Raw genomic sequence first — 27,315 nt, 5'->3', positions numbered from 1 at the left:
GTTTTTTCCATTTTTGTGTACAGCATACCTATCTATTGCAATTGTTACTTTTTCTGTGCATGTATACTGCAATTCAAAAAAGTATTTGTTGGAGTCTGGTGTCCTCCCTTTCTTGTAATATAGAGTGAGTGCTTCTCCCCCCCCCCCCCCGCTCCTTTTTGATGTTTGTTTCAAATGTTTAGTCCTATTTTGAGTGAAAGGATTTGAGTATTTTATATAAACACATTTATGTAAAAAATTAAATTTAAAATTAAAAAAAAAAAAAAATCCTGCAGGCGAACTGGATCTCAAACAAAAATTATTACAAATGTAAACTTGTAGCTTCTGTTTTTTTGTTTTTACAAGATTACCAGTGCTGTAGTTTTCAGAAATGTAAAAACCAAGAAAAAAGGCACAATTGTTATATTATTTTATTTTACACAACATATTTAAAAGTTGAATTTACAGACTGCTTTTATTATCCTAAGAGCAGCAATATCAGAAAAATGCATTTTTGGTGACTGGGGCAAAAAATATATATGTTTACAACTGTTAATATCACTATTTTGATAAACCACTAACAATAGCTGTAGTTATATTAAAAGACCGATGTGCACTGCTGCAAAGAAGTATAATGTATTATTGTAATAGCCATACAAGACTAAAATGTCAGTCTACTGAAGAAGTTATAGGCTTAAATGTAACATGTTCGTTTAAAGGCATTCTTAAAAAGCAATGCATGCTTCGTAAAGCTTTTGCCTTTAGTCTGTGCGTATATTTTTGAACCAAAACCTATAGATATACAAACAAGTGTCCTGTAGTAGCTTATTTTAAGTCGGTGAACCACTTGCATTGTTCATTTAAAAAAAAAAAAGTAGCCTTAACAAAATAGGAGGTTATCTGCACCAAGATGCAGTAGACAACTTACAGTATGTAACAGGAAGCTCCAGCAAGCATTCAAACAAATGAAATCAGGTTTCCTATGGATTGTAATCTTTATACTGTACTGCCAATGACTGTACTACCTTCAATGCACTGAAGACTCTCTAAGCACTGAAGGACCTGAAGGTTGAATGATACATCAGCCAAAGTTTTCTATAAAATGTAGGACACAAAACCAGAAATTCTGCTTTCCTTCAGACTTCTGTTTGCTGTAAAGTATCACATCAGCTCTTCTCTTACCTAACCATTTGGTTCTCACAAAAATGAAAGGGGACAACATTCACTGCTTCCAGTTTATTGTGGTATGGGAAAGATGACATGTAAGCTAAAGGTACTTGAAGGGCTGAACAGTGAGTTATAGAACTTGATTTACTTGCGTCTTCAGGTAGGTAACTATTGAAGCCAATTAGAAACATTACTTTAATTCAGCCAAAGCAACAAACATGTAACCCTACTGTTGCATAGGCTGAGGAATTCTCCTGTTGGAAGCTTGATATTCAATCTTCAGACTGTAATCCAGCATTCAGTGCTTGCAGAACCTTCATCTCCAATACCTAGGGCCTTATTCTATATATCCACGAGCAGTCTCTCTGGCTCTTATGGGGATGAAAATCCCTAAGGAGGTCGATGTAGATTTTCAGTCACTATGGTATATATAGATTTACCCCGTTAGTGTATAGCAGGGGTTGGAGTGTTGCATTTCTGCCATCTACAGAGTTTTTTAATTAAGCTGCAGTAATGCCAATTGTGGCACTATCACACGGAAACTTGCATTAAAAAGTCAACAGGAGTTTACATTCGATAATGCCCCAATCTACACTAACGCAGTTTTTAAAAAATTAAGGCGGTGACACGGATGTTAAACCAAAGGCTTTCACAAAACTGCCGATACGCTCAATAGGAAACCATGCGAGAAATTAAGCTAATAGCACAATTGTAACCATAACATGAAATTCATTCAATTCCAGAATTTGTTTTACTTATTATAACCATATGTAGTTCCAAAACACTGTTTTAGTTCTTTGCTTGATACAGCCACACATTGTAAAGTCATTTAATTGGCTGATGCTTATTTTCGGAGTGTTAAGTCCTTACCTGTCATAGGAGCAAAGCATTACCGGTCTGGCAAATAATTGGTCACAATTGTAAGCAGTAGTTAAAATAATGTTATTAATTATGCTGCTCATGCTTAAAACTATTTATACCCTGTCGTCATTTGTGCCCCAGTTGCAATGGCAGACACACTACTGCTTACAATGCCAGAACCCAAAACACAAGTTGCTTTTTATGCCAAAGGGTGCCAATATGTTGTGGACCGCTCAAAATGAAAAGGGTTAAAACAACCATGGTTAGAAAATGGTAGCCATTAGAAGTTTTAAATCTTACCCTTTCCACTACACTCATTTTCTATAAGAAACGGAGACATAAAATAAAAGCACAGTTTTCTTCCAACTAATATTACTATGAGGTCCAGATCAGAATGTGGCACCATGGCATAGCGGCAAGAGAAGGATTTACTTCTTGTGTGCAAGTAGTCTTTTTAATGACAATTAGTGGTCTTTTTTCCTTGTAATAGTAAATACACAACACTAACCTTACCTTGACCAATTAATTAATTGCTTGTTCTCTCTCTCTCTTCTCTTAACATTGTAAAATTGTATTCAACAACATGGTGGCTTAAATTTACAAAGTGCATAAAAACGCTTAAAAAAAGGTTACCAATGCAACTCTACATTAACAGATTTTAGCACACTAAGCTCATACAACCATATGCTTGCAGATTCTCAATACTGAATACATCTATTGAATCTTATTACCATTCATCATTCCAGCATTTTAGTGTGAGCAGAGCCCTTCTTCTGGGTATTTGTACAAAAATGCTAGAATGACTGTCCCATCACTTTTCAGTTAAGGTCATAATGTGCTTAAATCCAGGCCTTCTCTTTCTATTATTCATTGCCATCTATATTTACTCTCCCTGTAATGGCACATTTGCGGTACGTAAAGGAATAACTGCAATATGATCAAGAAGGCATAAAAACTTTCAGTTTTTTGTAGTTTTCACTTTGTGGCAAACAAAATAAAGTTGTCGCTGGTGACAAAAGCAAGTCACAAAAAAAATAATAATAAAGCACTTTTATAACAAAATAAGGCAAAGAAAAAAAAATGTATCTTAGAGGCATTCATGCACAGCTCATCTAATTTAAATGAGAAGAAAGATCCTGAGAATTGAAGTGAAAATGGGCTTCCTGTGTCTTTAAACAAATCAACAACCTTAAGGCTGCCTCAGACACTTCTGTATGTTCACAATCAAAATTATTTGGCTTACAACATGACAGTGTAATAGCAAACTGTGGACCCATTTACAAAGTGAGGCAATAACAAAGCAACACTTTCAGTTGCCTTTGTCCTCAAAGTAACTTTACAAGCAGAGCTATCCATGTAAATGTAAAAACCGCATAATTTGTGTGATTTAAAACAAATGTGTGATATTTTATTGCAAATTGCACTTTGCAGTTCACCAGGCTGATTGAAAACTGTCCTCAAACAGATCCGTAGTCCTCTAGTCCCAATCCCAGGTCACCAGTAGAAGGACCTTGATAAAAAGTTTGCTGCAGTGCTGAGCCAATTGCTCGCACTGTCCTGGTGCAACCCAACACGGGTCACAGCTTTATCTTGTTCCTTCATAGGGCTTTCATCCTCAGGTAGGTAGTCTGGCAAATCTGTATTCTGCTCAACATCCACAGAAGTATCTTGGAATGGAACCAACATCTTACACAACAGGAAATAAAATGGAAAAAAAGAGAGTTACATTCTCTCGTGGAGGGCAGAATAGTTTAAACCAGCGATTATGCTTATGAATAAAATGACACCTAAGTTACAATCATGGGACTGAAGGTAAAGTATGCACTTGGAGAGCAATCTCCCTAATCGTTAAGACTTAAAATATCTTTTGTTGGGACCAATAAGAGAAAAGGAAAATTAAGTTGAGTTGCTCCGCTAATAATTTTTCTTGATAACCAATACAGAGGCTTAAAACTTCCACCGGTTTTCTTTACTCGTACAAAAAAAAAATATATATATATATATATATATACACTGTATATGCAGGAGCCCAATTAATACAACTTGTGTGCTTAAAATGTCTGTGTACCCCAATATGTGTTTCCGATACTGCAACTTTGAAAGCAGTAATCCACAAGAAACATAAAAACAAGGCAGGATTATATCAACCACAACCGTTTAGCACTCTGTACTATGACATTCCAGAACATGGATGGACCAAAATCAAATAGTTCTAAATTGCTCTTGGAGTAGTGTCTAATGTGGGTTGCATATATTATGCGATACACAAATACTATACATGTAACATTGTATACTTGAAAGGGATATAGCAGGTGTGTCTTTACATGCATATTTATTTTTTTGGTTTGTTTAATTCTGATCTGCAACACGGTCTGTGCTTGTTTAGATGGTTGCTGCCACATTTGCAAAGCTAAGAAACATTGATAATATAAAAGGGCCAGTGTTGTCTTTATGATGCCAAACAACGAGTTAATGCATCTTACCTCTTCACCACCATCGCCTTTCACAATTTGCTGCGCTTTCATAACTTTGGTGGATGCTATAGCGGACGCTAAAGCCTGAAAGAAAATCACGAGTAGGTAGCATTAAATAAATGCTCAAACAGGGTTTATCGTAGTATTTTGCTTTTTTTCCCCCCACACCTTCAAGAGACATTATTTGACTTAAACTGATGGGAAATACCATCAATCATCAAGAAGGCTAATTCAAGTTACAATAAGTCATGGAAAACGAAGACTTCGTATCTAATTCCTATAGAATGTTACATGTAATTGCATTGAAAAATTACAGCGTCAGCAAAATGTCGGTTCAAAAAGATAGGAATTTACTACTACAAATGAAAAGCAAAATCTTTCAAACCAATCTACAAAAACAGATCGCTTGTGTATGTTCAGGGAGCAGATCAAGTCGTCAGACTATCTTGGCATCACCTTTTTGTATTGGTAGCAAAAGATCTTACCTCTGCTTTTAAATCTGATCGAATTCGGACCACGCATCTTTGAACTGCCATTTGAAACGTAAAGCTAATGACGCCTTTGATTTTCAAAAGGGCGTCTTCACAAAGACTCCTGCGAGACTGGAAACAAGAGTGAATTCAAGCAAATAGATTTTAATATATATATATGGATTCTAGATTGTGGTTTTAGTCCAAATACCCCATCACTTCAGATGGGACTACAACACAGCAATGCATTTAAAGCAAAATAATAGGATAGTGTGCTAAACTGAAAGTAGCCTTGACGTGTGTTCCACTTCTGACTAAATAAAAGGCACAATGCGCTTTATAAATAAAAAAACCTGGGATGAAATCAACTGTAAATCATGGGAAGAAAATATTGCTGAAAAGCCAAGAACGTTTTGCTCCATATGATCAGCAAAACATTCCCCCTTGGTTAAGCTTTGACTGACTGAAGTGCTCATTGCCGAGCAGTTAGTGTTTAGGTTCCCATTTATCAGACACCTTGTACACACACTGACGGAATGCATCAAAGCAGATGTTGTATCCCTTCAGCAATAGTCACTGGCAGATCGGAAACAGCACGGACTGCATTCATTTGAGTAATTCGGAGGTCTCAAGCCAAGCTGAACAATTTTCCTAATAACTTTACCAACAGTTTTTGTAGCTATTGAGGAGGCTTGGTAGAAATTAGTGCTAGATGATTCAAGTCCTGTTAAATTAATCTGATCAGTTATTGACCCCCAACTTTTAGCTTTGTACATCATAATTACTTTACACAAAATAATAGAACAAAGTGTAACTCCTCCCCCCTTCATAGGTTTACTAGTGTACTACAAGGAATTAATGGTAATGCACCAGATACTAAACTCCACACTGGTGTCACAGGAAGTATAAAAAGGAGGAAGCAGCGACTTTTGGGAGTTATGTTTCACCATGCAAGGAGAGGAGCGTTGGGGCGTAGAGCTAAGGATGTGTTCCTTAAAGTACAGAATAGGTCAGGCCCCCCCTTTAATTGTGTTGCAGTTAGGGATAGTGTCCCATCAATTAGAATCCCATCGGCTGGCCATATGTGAAGAGCATGTCCCAGTAACAGGAATGCAGACATGCCTCAGTGGGCAAGGCAGAAAAGCCACGAAGATATCTGGGGGAATCAGTCCTACAAGCAGATCCCCATCCACAGTACTCAGTACCCCCTGAGGAAGTGCCAACTCCAGAACAGGGCAGGAAAGTAACTAACGTTACACGGAACAGGCCAGGATTTCAGCAGGGGCCCACAATAAAAGGGATCTCCAAGATGGTATTATATAAGGGGGGGTCCGGGCCACAATATATAGACGCTACTATATAAATTTAATGTGCCTCCCACAAGTTTTAAGAGTGGGCACTCAGGGAAGACAAGTATCAAGAGTGATAGTGATATGAATGAAATGAAGTACAACTATGGCAATCTACATGTAACTGACTGCAATATTCCTATGCATGGGGACATTAATAAAAGGATTGAAATTGTATTATAAAAACTCCAGGCGCCCATCATTTCCACCGCTCAGCTGACCACAGACAGCACACAGATACAAGGCAAATCATTGCTGATGTCCAACACGCAATAACCTCAATGTAACCTTCCTTGGAGCCAGGCAGGGAGGGCTTCATAAAATACTCTGGATTTACAAATTGATACAAGGGTCCACAAAATGTTATATCACAGAAGAGAGTAAACATTGTAAAAGCATTTGGTTACCACAAGTCGATTAAACATTTTTTTTTTTTAATTTTTTTTTGACTTGTCTGATCTTTTTGAAAAAAGGAGTCACTTATGTATATTTAAGCTATTAAACAGATCACAACAGTGGCTTTTGGTCCTGCTTGGAACAGCACCTTTTAATGTCAGACATAATGGATATTATCACCAAACAAGGGGGGGCCGAGCACACCAACAAAAGATGCAAAAAAAGGTTACTGCACAAAAGATAATTTATTTACTGTGATAGTCAAACACATGAAATGTTTCGGGATCCCTGATGAAGGTGCTTAGCACCGAAACATTGGATGCGTTTGAATGGCAGTGTCAATAAATGATCTTTTGTGCAGGAACCTTTTTTTGCATCTTTTGTTGGTGCGCTCGGCCCCCCACTTGCTTACTACGCTGTCTCCTGGACAAGGTTTTTTGCCTGAAGCACCATACTATCTTCCCCCCAGTGCCCACTACCTAGGGGCATCCCAATTTGCCCTGTCCTGATCCCTCTTTTTTGTTTATTATCACCAAATCACATTTGTCTCGACAATGGGCACATCATCATTTACACAAATCTCCTAGTATTACAGATATAATTTTAATAAAAAATAAAAAAAACAACAAAAAAAAAAAACTATTGGAAGTTGCTGTCAAAATGTGCCACCAGCAAGTGAAAAGCATGCCAACGTGTGGCATGTACTGTACGTTCTGCGCTGGAACCAATGCAACATGCATTTTTAGATGTGTATATTTAGTCTAGAAATGCAATAAAATATTTATCATATCTTGCCTCTTAGTGACAAATCCATATACCAGGTGCATTCTTGTAGCAGAAAAGAGTCAAACAAACACTGCTCTTTTATACACAAAATAGGCCATTATTATCCTCAAATCTCCAACTAATTATTTATGTAGTATGCATATACTGGAGTTTGCTTATAAGAATTATGGTCATCAAATCCACTAGGGAGAAAGAATTAGCATTCATGAAAAAAACATTTACCCATTAGTTGAATTGGGAGCACATTAAAAACACACCACCATTTTGTAGACTTGAATTGAAGTTTCTTCTTTCCAATACAAAGCTTCCTCCTGGCATGGGAGGGATGATGGCGGTGCACTGCGTGTCAAACGCTGTGTGATGCGTTCCGGATGAAGAAAGTGCAGCTGAAACTGGTTACATTGTAAAAAAAAAAACAGCTTTTATTGAACGTAGACAGGCATAGTAAAAAGCAAGTCAGGGAAGAAGCCTCTGATGAAACGCGTCAGAGGCTTCTTCCCTGACTCTTGCTTTTTATTATGCCTGTCTACGTTCAATAAAAGCTGGGGTTTTTTACAACGTAACCAGTTACAGCTGCACTTCCTTCATCCGGAACGCATCACACAGCGTTTGACACGCAGTGCACCGCCATCATCCCTCCCATGCCAGGAGGAAGCTTTGCATGGTTCGTTTTCGGGCTGAGAGCACGCAGGATCCAGGAACTATCAACGGAGGTCGTGAGTACATTCATGGGAATGAATCACCAGGTCTAGCTCTAGGGGTTATGGTTTATTAGATTTGATTTATCTACTAATATTATACCCAACTCTTTGAGCCATAATGACTTATGTGTGAATATATTATATACCTGGACCAGTCAAATATCTGTGCTATAGAAGAAAAAAAAGACTTGATACTATGTGATGCACATCTTTAATATCGCTTAGAGCATTGGACTAGGAGATTTATCTCCATTCTTTCTTCTTTCCAATAGAATATAACGCAAATGTTAACTTGACCATAATGCATTGCTCTTCACATATTTAAATACATCCCAGAAAGTTAGAGCCATGTAGAAACCCAGTCCTTACTGTATCATCAAGGCCATCAATATGCAAAATCACAGTCTTGGCACGTTTATTTGTAGTTCCCAGGAAAAATTGTGCCTTGCGCCGCCGGGAGTTCATCTCGGTCATTCCGTCGCCATCTGCCGTACTGGACGACTTAAGCAGATCATAGATTTCAGAGGCTAGAAGCTGCGTCTCTCCTGGTGTAGTAGACCTGAAAACAAGCCATGGTCTCAAATTAGCTTGTGCTCAAAAAAAAAAAAAAAAGGTAATCCCATTTAGCTCACATTTACACATAACTGGCTCTCTTAAACAGAACCTCATTTTCTTTGCAGAAGCAATATAAAATGGTATAGGGACAGGAGCTCAGTCATTGGTGGCTCGTACGGCGTCTCTTTTGCTGGTTATATAATTTTACAACATGCCAACATAGAAGGGATATCACAAAAAGGCCAGACTGAGATATCATTAAGTGGTAATTTGTGGATACAAAAATGAAGCCCATGGTGGCACACAAATAAATATTCCATTCCACTGACTAGGTCCATATAATTTGCACTGTTATGTTAATAAATCACATTTACTTTCCCAGTTTCCGGGTCTCCCCACACACGGAGAGAGGGGGGGGGAGGGGATTATTTTGAGGGAATGCACATTTTTAAACGTTTGGTGTAGGAGCTCTTCAAGGTGTTGCAATTATGGTTTAAAGCATTGTTTACAACATAGTCCGGATGTTTCTTGTGTGCGAGACAATCCCTTTGAAGCAGCAGCCTGTGCTGCTAATCTTTTTAAGAGATATATTCCTGTCCTTTCAGACAGTTTATATATATTTTTTCTAATACGCTGCTCCTTTTGGGTGATAAAACCATTTAAAGTGTCTGGAAGATCAAAATAGAGGTCGCCCGAAAGCCTAGTGCAGCAAGAAATTAGAACGTTCATGATCGTTAACACTGAAATAAAAAAAATAAATGTAAAAAACAAAAAGGGCAGGATATGCTTAGGTAGCAAGATACAATGATAGGAATTAAGCTCAAACTTGAAAGAAAGAGAGTTCTGCATTTCATAACAGAGACATTCTTTGCAGGTACCGGGGCAGTGAAAGGCTTATTTGGCTTACATGTCAAGATAAGCAAAACCCACCGTTAACTTCATGTTACACCGTTAACAAAAGTGTTTGAAAAATCCTTTTGACTGTTATGTAGGTGTAGTTTTAAAATCAAGCAAACATACTGCTGCCATTAGGCAACTTCTACCATGTGGGACAGCAACGTTTCACAAGAATCACGAAACTGCAATTATGCCCAGGCAGAGCAACAAAAAGAAATCACAATTGGCTGTGGAATACCAGAACGTTTTTGAAACCAACACTTTGTGATCCCAGTAAAGATTAAATACCCATAAATGTGTTTACATGGTCTTCCACGTGTTCTCAAATCAACTTCATTAAAATCATTCACATGTCATACAGCGGTTAAACTACAGACAAAGACTCGTTTCCAAACCACTGTATTCCATGGATAGCCTTAAAGCTGGGAGACATGCAAACATTGCTGTACTTTGGAGGGCAGAGGGTTTCTCTCCCCCACCCACCCCCCTTTAATTACCCCTCATAACTTTTGGCCCTTTGTTCCTCACAAATATCAAGCCTATTTCTTTTTAGAGGATGGGTGTGGGGATTGAACAATTTGCTGTTAATATGTCCAAATGGATGATCAGTCTATTCTGATATCCAGTGTCATAAGGGAACCCCTAAGGGTTAATACAACAAACAGGCCCAGATCCACAAACCTTTGTGAATCTGAGGCGTGATTTATTTTATTGATAAAATGTTTTACCAGGAAGTAATACATAGAGAGTTACCTCTGGTTTTCAAGTATGTCCTGGGCGCAGTTATGATGACAGATACATGGTTACATTAAGTGAGCAGGGTTATACATTATATACACAAGACATTGCATGCACAGTAAGAGATAATATATGGTGTTATAGGCGTATGCAAAAGTTACATACGCCTATAACATTATCTCTTACTGTGCACAGGACGAGGGTACTAAAGCTTTTATCAAGCCTCAGATTCCTAACCCCATTCATATGAATGGGCTTAAACGCGTGCTAAAGTTTAGCACCCTTTTGTGGATCTGGGCCATGGCGCTTTAGTTAATGTATTGATGATTTTACAGAATATTCTACTTTGAAACTGAAGACTACAAGATGTTGTACGTGTAAAAATCATGGTAAAGATTAATTTAACAGTGCTTCATATTCATCTTAAACAAACTTGGGTGTTTATTTGCAAACGTTAAAACCAGCTTTGTGAGATTTAGAAGAATAGGCATCAATGCACTAATACGAGGCACTAAAGAAAATTGATATGTATTACTAACAAGAGATAGACATACTGCACCTGCAAGGGATAATTACATTAAAGTTGCATTGACTACCCTAATCTTCTTAAGTGAATAATACATTGGAAGAACAGATTAAAGCACAGGATTTAGTTCAGCTTGTTAAAAGGCAGATAACCTGGCAAAGAAAGACGTCTTGAAAAGCAAAGTAAATTTTCATTTTATTAGAAGCAAAATGTAATATTTGTCATACTGACTATATACTAAAAATATCTTTAGTGATTGAAACAGAATCAATACTGCTTTTGATAACGTGGATAGAGGGGGAAAAAAAACCCATCAACATTGGCCTTTGGACCGCAACACAAAATCGTTGCCAAGAGGAATAACAGTTCTTTACACGCCATAAAATTCAATTATTAAACAACAGTTGAAGCTGCTAGTTTTAATGTAGTTCATATGGACACATTAAAATGTGTGAACCATGCATAAATACCAGCACTGATAAACTCCTCGGCTCTCGGTTATGCTCAGCATCGTATGCATTCAGTGTTATTCTTACATGCAACTGTGTAATGTGTCACTTCTAGTATCCTGAAAAGTCACGTAAATATGTCTTTGAGCTTGACTAGAAGTCAGAGTTGACATTTTAATGTTTCTGCTGACAAAGCGCTCCCAAGTTGACAGAACATAAATGTCTTTAAAGTTTAGTTTCCTTGTGAAAGCCAGATCAGCCCTTCACGGCCGGGGGGGGGAGCTGCAAAGAATTTGCATGCCAGGAAGTACAGCCAACCCTGTGCCTTCATGGGAACCGGAAGGGTTAATGCACTTTATTTCGTGCCTCAGGGAAGAGACGGCTTAGAAATGTGTACTCTTTTCACCACAAATTAGCGGAGGCATGTTATGTGGTGATACAACCGTAATTTTGAGCTACATCACATTAAAAAAAAAAAAAAAAAAATTTAATTAAAAATCTGAATACCCCTCACTTGTGCCTTTTCAACTTACGTACACATTTTGCTAAATGTAACCTTTATGATGGCCTTTTGGTTATGGCTCCAATGATTTTCTGAATTTCAAAATGATTGCAGCTATGATTAATTGGAACGCAAGAAGAGTAAGGAGGGCCACGTGATCTCTGCAGCAACAGCCACGTGCCGCTGGAGTCAGAAGGCCCGTGGTACTCTGCTGCCAGACATTACACCACCAAAAATGTTAAACACTTAGGCTGCGGCCATAGTAGGGCAGACCGCGCTGATGCGTCCGCACGCTGCGTGATCAGACTGCCTAAAGGCAGTTATCGCGTCTATACAGCGTGCGGGCGCGCATGAAATCAGTCAAAACTGATTTCTCGCGTGATAGGGCGGTCACGTGAGCGGTTCGCCCAATGAGGATGAACCAGCTCGGTGCCGTCACTGGCCCGCCCATAGACACGCCCCCGGAGGACGCGCGAATGCCACGGAAAGCACCCGCTTTCCCTCAGCCTCCCCGCGCCTCCACACGGCTGCTGCGTCTATGGATGCAGCCTAAGGCCACGCTTATAGTGCCGGCGACGCAACGTCGCCCGAAAACAAATGCATTGCCGCCGCCACGTGCGCTTATAGTAAGCGCGACGGCGACAATGTGACGGAGCAATGGAGCGAAAACTGGTAGCCGGCAAAATTTGATTTTTCAAGGGCTCTTGAACCAATCAAATGTCAGGGAACCCGCGACGCTGCCGCCCAATGAAATATAACGGTCGCCTGTGGCGACGGGTGACGTCACCCGTCGTGTCGCCATCGACGGCACTATAGGCGCGGCCTAAGAGACCAGTGAAAAACACAATGCAGAAAATTTATAGCAATTGGACTGCAGTTACAGTTGATCAAACTTGAAACAATGAAGCAGAACTGGGCATCTTCACAGGTTCATTTCTACATGGGCCACAGACCACGCCATGCCAAAGGATTGCCAAAAACGTGCATGAAATCCACAGAATTTTCTTACTTTTCCGATGCAATAAATAAGGGGGGGGGGGAGATCTTTGTGCAAGTCATGGGATTGCAAAACGTTTGCAAAGGCATTATTAAAAAGATTGACAAAAAGTAGTTCTTACAAAAAAAAAAAAAAAAAAAACATTCATAGATGGGCGATGCACTCTGGATAAAATGAGAAGCCCCACCTTGTTTAATGGCGTAAAACCCACATTATGAAGGAGGGCCAACCGTAAAAACAGCCATCTTCCAGCCAAGTACATCACTTCAAAGGTCAGTGTATAAAGCCAGTGCTATGAGCAGCAGTCATCAACATGGTCAGTATTCATAATAGAGATTACATAGCACGGTCTTACTTTAACCCTTTCACCATCGGAGGGGGCAGCAGCACTTCGCAGAATTTATGAGATGCTGTTTAGCAGCCAGACACATGCTTTTCCACATATCAAGAAGAGGGGGGGGGGGGAGGGGAAGGTGACTACATTGTTACAGAAGTAGCAGGGGTTATTGCACCCACAGGCAAGTTATGATAAGATATTCTGCATCATCACTGCCAATGAATCCTACGGAAAATCCGAGATTTGCTACGTTAAAACGATATATTAGGCCTCATCCATAGTGCAAGATACGGAGCGAGCTACATAGAAACTTGTTTGCTATTGCATCGAGACAGCCTGGTCATGTGAGCGGCTAACAGCCAATAAAAATTTAGTAAGCTATTCTGCCTGGATACTGTTCAAATTACTTTTTGTCAGTTGAGTTGTGCTTGCTTTGTGTGAGAATATGGACAACTCAACTATTGAAAATGTTATTTCTGGGGTTTACAAACGTGAACCTTTAATTCATACCATGACAGAAATTTCAATGATAATTTATGGAGAGAAATTTCTGATGTATTGTCCATTACTTGCATATAATTGTTCATTTATTTATTTTTTTGTAGTGTACAGCACAGGATTTATAGAAAGTTATCTGGGATGTAAGAAACAAAACAGGATTTTTTTTTAAACAAGGCATGTTTCATGCATAACAGTGTGTGAGCGACTGAAAGATATATATTTTTTTGCAGATTACTTCTATAAATTGCATGGCATTATGCATTTTATTATTTGCTAAAGGTGTTCTAATGCATGACACTTCCTTGACATGTCCCCCCACTCCTTCACTCTAAAAACCTACAGTCCACACATCGCAGGAGAGGAAAACTCGCGTGAGGCAAGTAGGCCTGTAACGCTCGCTTTTACTATGCATTGGTATGAGGTTTGTGCCACTGAGGGAGAAAAAAAACTGAAATCAAAAGTACTGGCGAAACAAAACAATATTTTATTAAGTTGGGGTACTGTAGGCCTATACAGATGTGTCCAAAAACTTTGTAAATTATTAAATAGAAATAGTCATGATAGCCCAGTTGCGAAACATTATCCATGCATTTTGCACAGATACAAGATAATCTAAGGCATTTTGGTCTTCACATCTGTGTTATGCTGAGGCCCCACTGCACGCGCCTGCACGCCTGCCTTGCGACCTGGCGGCGGGTGCAGAGCGTTTATACCATGATCTGCAGGCGGCGTTCTGAGGCACAGCGTCGTGGCCAAAATGGGCTGTGTGGGTGTGGCCACGTTGCCAGCCAAAGAAAAACACACACACACGCACACGCACACACCTCCCTTCCATCTCTCGCTCTCCCCCCCGCTCCCGCCTCTCTGATTGGCTCCCTGCCACACCACATGACCCCTCGCCGCTCGAGATCACAAACTGGTTGTAGCCCCTGCCGGCTGACGTGTCACAGTGCGCAGTGAGCGAGGCGCCACTGGGGACAGCCAGGGAGCAGTTATGGGGCTGGTGAGAGGCGCACGCACAGCCCCACGCGCCGCCGGCTGCAATGGGGACCTAACGTTAAGCTCATGTAATCTCTGTAAATCAATATTGCTGACCTGAGGAAGAGAGGAGAACTTTCCAAAGCTTGTCTTATAATATCATTAGTCTCTTCCACCCTCCCCCCCACCAAAAAGGTGCATCAGCTAATACTGATTTAGGCCTGGGACATAGTACGGTGAGCCTTGCTGAGCCGCGCTGAGCAGATGCACTTACCCCCTGCATCTGTCATCAGCGCGGCATTAGCAGCCGCTTCCGCATGCGTGCAGAGGCTCAGGTATTTTGGAGAGACAGGCAAATTTAAAAATTTGCCGCTCACGGAAGCGGAGGAGCGGTCACGTGACCGCTCACATCCAATGGGAGAGAGGGACTAGCCCCGCCTCCCGCCCCCCCGACATGCCCCCGGCCTGCCTCCGCCCCGCCCCCAAAGCGCGCTCACTGCCTCACCTGCCAGGACACAAAAAAGCTCCAGTTTGAGCAGGCGCGGCAGAGCAGGAACGCTGATTAGCGCGGCCCAAGACTCCATGCCCGAGGCCTAACTAAATTATTGAAGAGAGTTGTGCATTTACAGAATCCTTCAAACATGTTGGCTCTAATTTGACACAAGCCAACAATTTTGGCAAATCTTCCTAAATGTACCTCACAGCATTTGTGAAAAGCAACACTAGATTAGGCGCTGCACTTTCCTGACTCGCTCATCTCCGCATGCAGAATTTTGAGTGAATTTTAATTACTGGATGAGATTTTTGCAAATTTGTTGTCCATTAATGTTTACTGTAAGGGTGCAAAAGATTTAATTTAATAAAAATAAGTGTATTGGCAGACTGTCAGCCCCAAAATTCACACTCTGACACCTAAATACAAAAAAGGCTTATTCATTTTTAAGTCCTGAAATACCCGCTTTCCATTTGCTATAGTTACTGTTTCACGCACAACCATACTATGGAAGCTTGAACAATATACCCGGCTTAAGTGGGAAAGGTACGGAACATGCAAATGAGGCCGGCATGGTCAGTAAGGCCTCAATCCCCAAATATGGAATACACCAAATAGCAAAGGCCCTCATTCACCAAAGGCTGGAATGTCACCAGGCTTGACAGCATTCTGGAAGAAGGCAGAGGGTGACCTGAATCTCTGGAGGTTAAATGAAAGCTCTCCTTCAAACCTAAACGTGGCAACCTACAACTGCCAGGCTCCAGTGAAGCAGCACTGCAAGAACTAGAACTCGAACTTGAAAAGATTTAATGGGATATTGTTGGTCATGGTGAAATAAGAAAAAGATGAAGGCCTCACTGAGCTCAAAAGCGGACACCTATTCATTACAGAGGAAGTAGTAATTGAAGAAATCAGTGGGCGTAGGCTTCATCGTTAATATGGGATGGAGAAACATAGTGGAGTTTGAAAGCTAATCAGAATAATCAAAATTTGTTGAGAAATAACCCACCCCGTCACCTTCGCAAAGGTCCCTCAAAATTAGTTAACATCTCCCCTAAATCCATCCCATTAGATCTAAATCCCGTGCCCACTTAGATATATTGGGACGGATTTAGGAGAGATGTTAACTAATTTGAAAAGTGGTAGCGCTTGCGAGTGAGTGTATTAAACCTTGTACCATATGCAGGTCATGTGCGTACATGACAAATGGTGGCACAGCGGTGGGATAACAATTTGTATTATAGAAAAAACTATGCACTTTAACACACAAAAATCAGGTGTAGCAAAATGTGTCCGAAAACGTAAATACTCAAGAGCCTGCAACAGTTCATTCAAAGTCCAAAGCATTACTTATTAAAACATTTAATATAAACATAAATATTCACAGTGTTTAGATTACAGAAAAAAGTATTACAAGAACATAAATTACAAATAAAATACAGAACAGTTTCTCAAAATAAAAAGGATATAACAAAAGAAAACGCTATATATCACCATAGGTCATATGTTTTCTCCCAGAGAGGTCACTGGCAAGAGAAGATGAGATAGCCCATATTTGGTCCCAAATACACCTCTGTAGACATTTAATTTTCAAATCTTTTCCCAGACAAATACATTCTTTCCTCATGAGCCGCATAAGCCCACCTCTGCCCTTATCTCCAGACTAACAATAACATGCAACCCATCTGGCATATTTAGTGGGCCATACAGGATAGGCACCCCCAATTAAGCTCTTTTAAACCCAGCAACCACCCATGACAAATGATACTCTAAGAAAAACAGAACCCAACATGTGGCACTCACAATCCTGATCAAAATGATTAATGTCAATATTAAAAACGTAATCTTTAATAATCATAAATGTTAAAATAAAGGTGGTTAAAAATTAGACATAAAGGACGCACTCTACTGTTCCTATGTCGGGTATAGTATAGTACCCTGAATCAATAGTTTTAAAAGAGTTAATTGAGATTGATGGATCAATTAACACTAAGGGGATAGCTAATGTAATGATCCCTTAGTAGAGAATGCAGAAAGGCAAAGTTAAAGTCTAAATGTAATAACCAGTATATAGATGAACAGACAGCTTGTTCAGAGGATATAGCCCAAATGTGAATGAATGGGCTATATATGCTTTGAGGCAATAAGTATTTCAGTGCCTAAAAGTAATCCACAGCTCAATAGTAGGTAATGAGCCCGAGGCCGGATACATATAGTGTTGTCCCTATGTGGAACTGATCCACAGTTCTCTCTGTAAATCAGCTAATGAGCAGTTTACAACGTGTAGCAGCTTCTTGGAACAATAATGCATAGGCTGAAATCTTACTATATGGGCCCTCTCTACTCACAGCCTTGAGAAAGCGTTTCGTTACGCGAAATGCACGCGTCGGCACCCTCATTCACGGGCGCGCACAGGGCAGACTGTCTGACCGCAGCACTTTCATTCGCACAGCGATCAGCAGCGGGTCCCCGCTACTGCTTGAGGGAGCCTATACATGTTACTGTAACGGTTGTATATCACTCTCCTTTGCAGAGTGTGCAAGGGCAACATTGTTCTAACCTATTTCTAAGTATATGTACAAGTGTGGCTACTGTTCTCTATAGGAGTATATACAAGTGGCATAATTGTACCCAGTTATCTAAAGTTCTAGCCCATTCATGAATATAGGCTCTGGGTTAGTCTGCCAAATACACTATTCTAGAGACAGGTAGTACTATTGAGCTACAAATTAGGATCAGTGTCTTCAATATTAGTTGCCAACTGCATATAGCATCCTGCATTTATCATAGACTAATATTGTTATCAGCCTAACAGATTGAGCTGTGGATTAGTTCCATACTGTGACTACACTACAGGCATGCCCCGCATTAACGTACGCAAGGGGTCCAGAGCATGTATGTAAAGCGAAAATGTACTTAAAGTGAAGCACTACCTTTATTTAACTGATGTAAATAAGGCATTTGTAACAGGCTCTATAGTCTCCCCGCTTGCGCACAGCTTCGATGCAGGTAGGGAGCCGGTATTGCTGTTCAGGACATGCTGACAGGCGCAAGCGTGAGCTGCCGTTTGCCTATTGGGCGATATGTCCTTACTCGCGAGTGTACTTAAAGTGAGTGTCCTTAAACCGGGGTATGCCTGTATATGTTTTGAGCCTCTGGCTTGTTATCCACTATTGTGTTGTGGACTTCTTTAGATGTAGGCATTGACATATTCACTGCCTCCAAGCAATTATAAGCTCTAGCCCATTTATAATATGGGCGCTGGGTTAGTTTGTGAAGCACACTATGTACCGTGCAATCATTATACCCCAACCCCTGTTATTCATGCTTTGGCAATACTGAAATGTTTTTCTGTCATGGCAATAAAGCTCATTTGATTTGACTTATGGTTCGAAGGAAGCAAAATCATTACACTCAAACAAGATCAACAGTAAAACACTGAACTTATAAAGAGAGTTGAGAACTTCTACATGAAATTGTATGCAAAAACAGGGCATAAAATCAAGCAGAGGACAAGCGAAAAGAAACCACAAATGATTTACTATGCGTCCTTCCAGAAGTGGCAAAAGCAATAAAATCCATGAAGAATGGGAAGGCTCCCAGTTAAGATGGAATTACAACGGAAATCTTGAATGAAGCTGGGGAAGTTGAATAAAATCCTTGCAAAATTCTTTACATGCTGCTTGAAGAACATGAAAATTCCACACCATTTGAGCTGTGCCATAGTTATCCTCATCCACAAGAAAGGAAACAAAACACCTCAAGAACTACAGACCAAATCAGTCTACTTCCAATCGCTTATAAGATTATCCCTAATTGGCTACAACAGACCCTGGACTTTGCCCAGCCTAGGCAACAAGCAGGATATCACAGTGGATACAACACAACCAAGTCGTACAAGAAGGGATTTCCTGAAGTAATGAATACGATCTACAGTACCACTCAGTTTAGGATTCGTAGATTACAAAAAAGCATTTGATTCCGTTTACACCTCAACAGTCCTAGATGCATTAAAAACACTAAATGTTGAAGAAGCGCACATTGATACTATAAAAGAACATTTACAAGAATGCCACATTACTCATTAGGCCTTGGACACGCTTACCGCTGGCGTGCTGAGGCGCGCTGAGGCTCAGGGAAAGCGGGTGCTTTCCCTGGCCTTGCGGTTGCTTACCGCAAGCGCTCTCAGCAGGCCGTCAGGGGGCAGTCCGGGGGCGGGAGCGTCACTGGCCGGGGGCGGGCCAGTGACGTCACGGAGCTGGTTTGCCCTCATTGGGAGAACCGCTCACGTGACCGGCCTGTCTCGCGGGCAAATTTTAAATTCCCCTAAGACCTGCGCTTCCGCAAGCGCGCGGAAGCGCAGGTGAGCCCCTACTAAAGCCGCTCTAATTGCCTCAGTGCTGAGCGGGAGCGCGCGTCAGCACGCTTCCGCCAGCAAGCGCCAAACATGGCCAAGGCCTTAGATTACATGAAGATGCAAGCAAGATAAGGATCACAAAAGGAATGCGTCAGGAGACCCCATGTCACCAAAGCTTTTCACTGCAACAATTGAAGAATTGGTCAAGACATTAGATTTGGAAGAAAAAAAACACAAAAAAAAAGAATACAAAGTGAACGGCGAATATTTGAATCACCTACGATTTGCAAGAGGCATTTTTGCCACAAGTCCAAAAACACATAAAGCAACAAATTGGAGAACTCGCTGAAGCAAGTAAGAAGGTGGGCCTCCGTATTAATCTCAGCAAGACCAAAGTGATCAATAAATGGGTCAACCCGACAACGATTCAAATAAACGGAATAGAACTAGAATAAGTCGGAGACTATCTACCTTGGCCAGCAAGTAATGGATGGGAACCTTTTGAATGAAAACAATAGAATGAAGATGGGATGGAGGGCATTTGGAAGAAACAAGACAATATTTCAAGGGAACCTTCCACTAAGGCTTAAGAGGAAAGTTCTTGACCAGTGTATTCTGCACGTGCTCACGTATGGATGAAAACCTTGGTCCGTAAATAATTCCCAAGCTTCAGATAATGCAAAGAAGTATGGAGAGATGTGTGCTGGGTATTACCTGAAGTGACAAGGAAAGAAGGAAAGAAGAAGAGGTAATTGACTAGATTTCAAGAGATTAAAAGACCAAGACAACAACCAAAAGTAAGATTGGAGGATGAAATCAGAAAATCTGTTGGAGCAATGTGAAGAAGACACGCAGTACCTGGAATATAATTGGGGAGGCCCTTCATCCAGCAGTGGATCAACAAGGGATGATGATGAACACACACACACACACACACACACACACACACCTCAAAACCAGTGCAACAGAATCAGCAAAGATGCAGAAAAAAGGCAGCAGGTCACCTTGATAAAGGGCACACGGCCCTAAACGCGTAGATCTGTTGCTTTTGTTGCTGCTCTAGGTGTCAAGTCTGATCCATTTATGGAATAAATAACTTTATTTTATCTGTGAGCCTCCTCCTGCTTTTTTGGCAGAGCGCTGCCTTTTTTCTGCCTCTTTCCTGTTCATCTCGCTTAGTGGATCACACTCTGTTTGGAAACCGCAATAGGACCACACTGAAGGATCCTGGAATCAAACAGTCCGTTATACCTGTGGTTTTATGCTATTAAGTCAGCCTTATATGGGACAATCTGTGTACTACATATGTGTGCCAGTGAGCACTAGGTACTAGTCCCCTATCCCTGGCGGGGGAGGCTGTACCAATACTTAAGATACAGTAGAGTGGTCCTAGCGGAGAAACATACGTTTATGGGATATAATCAACCTCTGATGCACCGGTCACCGATATCCTTGTACCAACAGAATCAGCACAATAATGCCAAACTTTACCGTATTGAACTGCCTTAGTGTATCAAAAAATGGGTATTGGTTTTGGACATCTTTCTATAATTTATTTTAAGAAAATTGCTGGCCACTTACTTTTGTGTTACATTTTGCAAGCTTAGCATCATACCCAGTTCGCATTTCATTTTTTCTCTGTTGGAGCGACATTCTGCTAAATAGCGGACAGCCTTAAAAAGAAAAAAAAAAAAAATAATCATATCAGAACACACAAAAATATTAGAAGCAAGTTATATTGAAAATAAATACATTTTAGGATCCTACACAAAATTATCCATTTCAAATATGCCTGCAGAATAGAACATATATTGCATATCAAGGGAATACATTTTATTAAAAACGTTTTACTGCTAATACAGGAGTAGATACACTACAAAAAATACTGGCACAACACCAATGGGTTAAAAAGAATGTAGATTATACCAGAAAAAGAACTTACAAAACCCAGGCTAGATCAAGTTGCCATGGTAAACAAGCCACATACCTACAGAAACGTCTGCTCTAGCACACTGTATTAAAATAGGTTGGAGAGCGTCATTAACATTATACCACAAAAAATAGCTCCAATATCCAAGAATCCATAAGACCTCAGAGACCTATTGCCAGCATCAGACAAAATGTAGGAAACAAATCAAAATAAAAACCAATGCAAACAGTAAATCAATTACCCCAAACCGCATTATTATTATACAGTATTTTTCTAGGGAAAAATACATACCATACATACACACACGTTATAAAAAAAATACTTAACATATCAAGCAAACACAGGTATAATAAAAAAAAAAAAAAAGTGTGTGGGGGAGATGAGAATAGTACATCTGCGTGATTTATCTTGGTATAATCAGTACTGAAAATGGGGATGTCTTTACCAACTGTGTAACTCACCAAGGGGGACTGAAACAATAGATCAGTGGTAATGTCACTGCCTTTGATTTTGGTGAACCAGATATGAATCCCTGTGTCCGCTCACCTGTGTCCTTGGGGCATGTCGCTCAAATCTTCCTTTGCCTCAGGCACCAAAACCAGGCAGTAAGCTCTGTGGGATATGGACTCATTGTGCAGGCACAATTCTATGCACAAAGCTGTATAGCCCCACAGTTCTTTATAAGAAAAGAATGATTACTCATACCCTTATTATATATGTTCTGGTTTGGTATTGTGCATACAGTATATCATGACATGTCACAAGAAATATGCACATAATGACGTGTGTGATTTAGACCACAATGTACCTTTTCAACCATAAAGGGGGTTAATATTTTTATTTGGGCTTCTCTCCCGCCCCACCCCCTGCCAAAAAAGGAAAATACGTGCCAGTAATGCAGAGTAGACAACTTGAGGGTTGGGATGATCCAGAAACAAAATAAGGCCCGGAAGGCAGCCTTGGTCCTGTACGATGGCTCGCCGGTTTAAGGGATCCGAAGCCAGATCCCGCAGCTGGTTGACAACTGCTAGTGCATCAGGCTCTCCACTCATGGTACAGCAGGTGGGATCTCTATGCCATATGCAAAGAAAACCTAAAAATAAAAAAAAAAGGGGGGGGGAGGAGAAAGGAAATCGGGAATATTAGGGTAAATATTAATTTATTGATGTGAAAAGACAATGTCAATATTCAGAATTAGGCATGCTTTCTTGATATTTTCCATAGCAGGAAGTCACATCCAAAATGAAAAATGTGCGCCTCGTCAGCATGGAAGTAGCAGACATGTGGCGGCAGCTTCTGCTCTAGAACAATATCTAAAAAGCAGCAACATCGCCATTCATTTTTGTTTTTTTGGATTGTTTTTTTTCTATAGCTGAACGGTGTTTTCTGCTCTGGGGATCCCAGGTCTCTGACATACTTTCCGGACGGAGTTCAATACGGTCACCAAATGTCACAGGGCCCCGCGGGCTACTAGAAAGCACTCGGCCCATTTAAATGCCCTGGCAGGATGCCAGCAACTACACAGGCAAGTATCTCTGCAACCAGGGGTTTCCCCAGAGCAAAAAACAAAACAAAACCCATGGTTCAGCTCTGAAGGGGCGAGGAGGACTTGAAACATTGCTCTATTTCTGCTGACATTTCCATTCCCTCTGTGTGCTGATTTTTTTAATACATTAAAGGTGAAAATTGGTGAGACCAAAAAGGAGACTGTAAGTCTTATTAAGTCTTATTATTTTTAAGTGCTGACCCCTGTTTGGATTGCTGCTTTAAGGATTATGCCAAGTATTTTATTGTAAAAAATGTTACTTTACATATTTTGCAGAAGCCTTATGGTAATACTCCAGGTATTGTATTAGGTTAATAGTTTAAGATAGGGCTGCACAACATACGGCCCGTGGGCCGCATGCGGCCCGTCTGGCCTCTGTGCGGCCCGGGCCGGGCGCCAGTTAATTAATTAAATAAATTTAAAAAAAAAAAAAAGTTTAAAAAAAAAGTTTAAAAAAATGGCGGCGATTCATCTCCCCCCCCCCTTCCACCACCCCCCCTCCTGCAGGGGCAGCAGCATGAGGAGGATGCGGCAGCCGTGAGTATTTTTTTTTTCCAATAGCAGGATGCCGGGGGGCGGGTCTTAGTACCGGGGAGAGGATGTGCTGATCTAAAAGAGAGAGGTGTGGGGTGTGTGTGTGGGGTGTGTGTGGGGCTGGTGGGAAAAACGGGCTGGTGGGGGGTGGGTGGGAAAAACGGGCTGGTGCAGAGGTGAGGGGGTAGGCTGCTGACATGTGAGGGGGGGGGTGCTGACATGTGAGGGGGGAGTGGGCTGCTGACATGTGAGGGGGAGGGTGGGCTGCAGACATGTGAGGGGGAGGGTGGGCTGCAGACATGTGAGGGGGAGGGTGGGCTGCAGACATGTGAGGGGGAGGGTGGGCTGCAGACATGTGAGGGGGAGGGTGGGCTGCAGACATGTGAGGGGGGAGGGTGGGCTGCAGACATGTGAGGGGGGAGGGTGGGCTGCAGACATGTGAGGGGGGAGGGTGGGCTGCAGACATGTGAGGGGGGAGGGGGGGCTGCAGACATGTGAGGGGGAGGGTGAGCTGCTGGCATGTGAGGGGGGGGGTTGGGCTGCTGGCATGTGAGTGGGGGGGGTGGGCTGCTGGCATGTGAGTGGGGGGGTGGGCTGCTGGCATGTGAGTGGGAGGGTGGGCTGCTGGCATGTGAGTGGGAGGGTGGGCTGCTGGCATGTGAGTGGGGGGGGGGTGGGCTGCTGGCATGTGAGTGGGGGGGGGTGGGCTGCTGGCATGTGAGTGGGGGGGTGGGCTGCTGGCATGTGAGTGGGGGGGGGTGGGCTGCTGGCATGTGAGTGGGGGGTGGGCTGCTGGCATGTGAGTGGGGGGGGTGGGCTGCTGGCATGTGGGGGGGGTGGGCTGCTGGCATGTGGGGGGGGTGGGCTGCTGGCATGTGGGGGGGGTGGGCTGCTGGCATGTGAGGGGGGGTGGGCTGCTGACATGTGAGGGGGGGTGGGCTGCTGGCATGTGAGGGGGGGTGGAAGTGATGTGAGGTGCAGGGGGGGGAGAGAGTGATGTGAGTTGCAGGGGGAGGGTATGATGTGAGTTGCAGGGGAGGAGAGTGTCATATTGAGAGGAGGGGGAGAGTGTCATTTAGGGGAGGGGAGAGTGTCATATTGAGAGGAGGGGGAGAGTGTCATTTAGGGGAGGGGAGAGTGTCATATTGAGGAGAGGGAGAGAGAGTCATATTGAGGGGAGGGGAGAGAGTGTCATATTGAGGGGAGGGGAGAGAGTGTCATATTGAGGGGAGGGGAGAGAGTGTCATATTGAGGGGAGGGGGAGAGTGTGTCATATTGAGGGGAGGGGGAGAGTGTGTCATATTGAGGGGAGGGGGAGAGTGTGTCATATTGAGGGGAAGGGGAGAGTGTGTCATATTGAGGGGAGGGGGAGAGTGTGTCATATTGAGGGGAGGGGGAGAGTGTGTCATATTGAGGGGAGGGGGAGAGTGTGTCATATTGAGGGGAGGGGGAGAGTGTGTCATATTGAGGGGAGGGGGAGAGTCATATTGAGCGGAGAGTGTGTCATATTGAGGGGATTGGGAGAGAGTGTCATATTGAGGGGAGGGTGAAAGAGTGTCATATTGAGGGGAGGGGGAGAGAGTGTCATATTGAGGGGAGGGGGAGAGTGTGTCATATTGAGGGGAGGGGGGGAGTGTCATATTGAGGGGAGGGGGAGAGAGTGTCATATTGAGCGGAGGGGGAGAGTGTCATATTGAGGGGAGGGGGAGAGTGTCATATTGAGTGGAGGGGGAGAGTGTCATATTGAGGGGAGGGGGAGAGTGTCATATTGAGGGGAGGGGGAGAGTGTCATATTGAGGGGAGGGGGAGAGTGTCATATTGAGGGGAGGGGGAGAGTGTCATATTGAGGGGAGGGGGAGAGTGTGTCATATTGAGGGGAGGGGGAGTGTCATATTGAGGGGAGGGGGAGAGAGTCATATTGAGAGGAGGGGGATAGGGTGTGATTTAGGGGAGGGGGAGAGTGTTATATTGAGGGAAGAGAGACATGGGGGGGATGCTGACTTGTGGGGGGGGGATGCAGACATGGGATGCTGACTTGGGGGGGGGGCGGCTGACATGGAATGGGCTGGGAGGATGTGGAGGGGGTATTGTGTGTTTGATGTGGAGGGGGGTATTGTGTGGGTGAGGGGGAGAGATGGGGGTATGAGAGATAGATGGGGAGTATCGTAAAGGTTGATAGTGAGGGGATCTGGGGGAGATATGAGGATGATGATGATTATGAGAGATGCTGGAGGAGAGATGATGATGATGATTATTTAACCCGTGCGGCCCAAATTTTTTTTCCTTGGAGCAGTTCGGCCCTTCTCACTTTACGAGTTGGGCAGGCCTAGTTTAAGATAAAGGAGGCCACAGTAGGGACTTCATCCGGTCTCCTCAGCACCTAGAATTAAAAAGTAGACTGCCAAAAAGGAGTAAAATAAATAATTTACAGCCATGTTGGGCACCTAATCCAGAAAGATGAACACAACAGTTACTGCTCCTATACCTCAACCAAATAAAAAAATATATATTTAAACATAAGATATTAAACATGGATAACAACTTGCATGCGGCTGGCTATACAATACACCTGGCATCACAGGCTAAAAAAAAAAAAAATATGTATAGTCATCTAGAAAAAAATTATCTTATTGGTTTTTGCTTTCCAGTTGTTAATAGCCTAGTGATGCCAGAAAGTCCAACAGAAACCCTCATTATACCGAGAAGCGCACGCTGCACTAACTTGATAATGACTTTCCCAGCTTTCTTTTGTACCTTTTCAGAAAGGCAACGCAACTTTTTATTTAACTCGCAAAAATGCTCTACGGAGACGCCTGGGGCAGATAGCAGTTAGCGGTAAGGGGGTTTTGCCTGGCTGAATTGTTCCTGTATAAAGCATACTTCAAATTGCTTATTTTTCTGTTTTGGCTACACACAAACCTGCTATACATTAATTATTCCCAAATGAGTATTTTTGTCATGTGCTCTAACTTGTGAACCAGTTGGCATTGCTGTAAGCAAATCGGCTTTAAAATTGAATTGTTAAAAAAATGGTTTGTTCAAGACAATGACAGATACATATAATTTAACATTTATTTATTTAAATCTTTACGTTTTCCTGTGTAAACCTTAGTGCACATAATGGATGTCACTGTAAAAACACTTATTACATATTCATGTTAATAGTTTACTTTGGCCCTAATTGGGACAGCACATTTAGTACTTTCCTCAATGTGCCAAATACGTGTCTCCCATTACTTGTTCAAGGTGCAAAGACTAATCTGTTGGCTACCTTAGAAAGATTCATTACACCTAAAAAGGGAATCATTTTTATTTATTTGCATCCTGGAAAAAAACAATATGCTTTTACTTTGTTTGGGGCGGCTGAATTTAAATGAAAGTTACTTACGTTTATCTGTTGGACTAAAGTTCGCATTTTACCTACTATTTTTTTTTTTATATATAAATTTAAAAAAAAAAATAATAAAAAAAAAAAAAACACAAACATTTGCCTGTAGATTTGAAGACCGACAAATAATCTTTCCACAAAAATCCTCCAATTAATTTGGAATCATTTAAAGTTTTTTTGTTACATTGTTAAAATACACGATTTGATTATTCATCTAAAATAAACATGTCTCTGCCATTAGTTCACTTTTCACATAGGAGGGACTGCTCTAAACAGCAAATTGTGGACTTTATGATATTCAACATTGGCCAACCATACTGCATCATTACTTTGACAGATAACAGGTCTTGTAGTTGCTGGGTTAACAGATCAATATACAGTAAAAAAAAAACGATAATTTCAAT

The 27,315-nt window shown here is 41.8% G+C and overlaps 1 protein-coding gene across 1 annotated transcript in view; it reads right to left on the bottom strand.

Moving 5' to 3' along the window:
- Positions 1–397: 397 nt before the first annotated feature.
- The window catches only part of ARMC1 (armadillo repeat containing 1), a 38,857-nt gene continuing 11,939 nt past the window's right edge, over positions 398–27,315 (bottom strand). The window contains exons 2-7 of the mRNA XM_075584023.1: positions 22,334–22,536; positions 21,095–21,186; positions 8,553–8,742; positions 4,967–5,083; positions 4,491–4,565; positions 398–3,693 (exon numbers count right to left, since the gene is read on the bottom strand). Coding sequence (XP_075440138.1) covers positions 3,502–3,693; positions 4,491–4,565; positions 4,967–5,083; positions 8,553–8,742; positions 21,095–21,186; positions 22,334–22,495 — 828 coding nt within the window. The 5' untranslated portion in view covers positions 22,496–22,536 and the 3' untranslated portion in view covers positions 398–3,501. The remainder of the gene's footprint in view (positions 3,694–4,490; positions 4,566–4,966; positions 5,084–8,552; positions 8,743–21,094; positions 21,187–22,333; positions 22,537–27,315) is intronic.

Source organism: Ascaphus truei, chromosome 2 (genome assembly GCF_040206685.1).
Source record: "Ascaphus truei isolate aAscTru1 chromosome 2, aAscTru1.hap1, whole genome shotgun sequence".
Taxonomy (NCBI): domain Eukaryota; kingdom Metazoa; phylum Chordata; class Amphibia; order Anura; family Ascaphidae; genus Ascaphus; species Ascaphus truei.
This window is presented reverse-complemented; position numbering and strand designations above follow the sequence as displayed.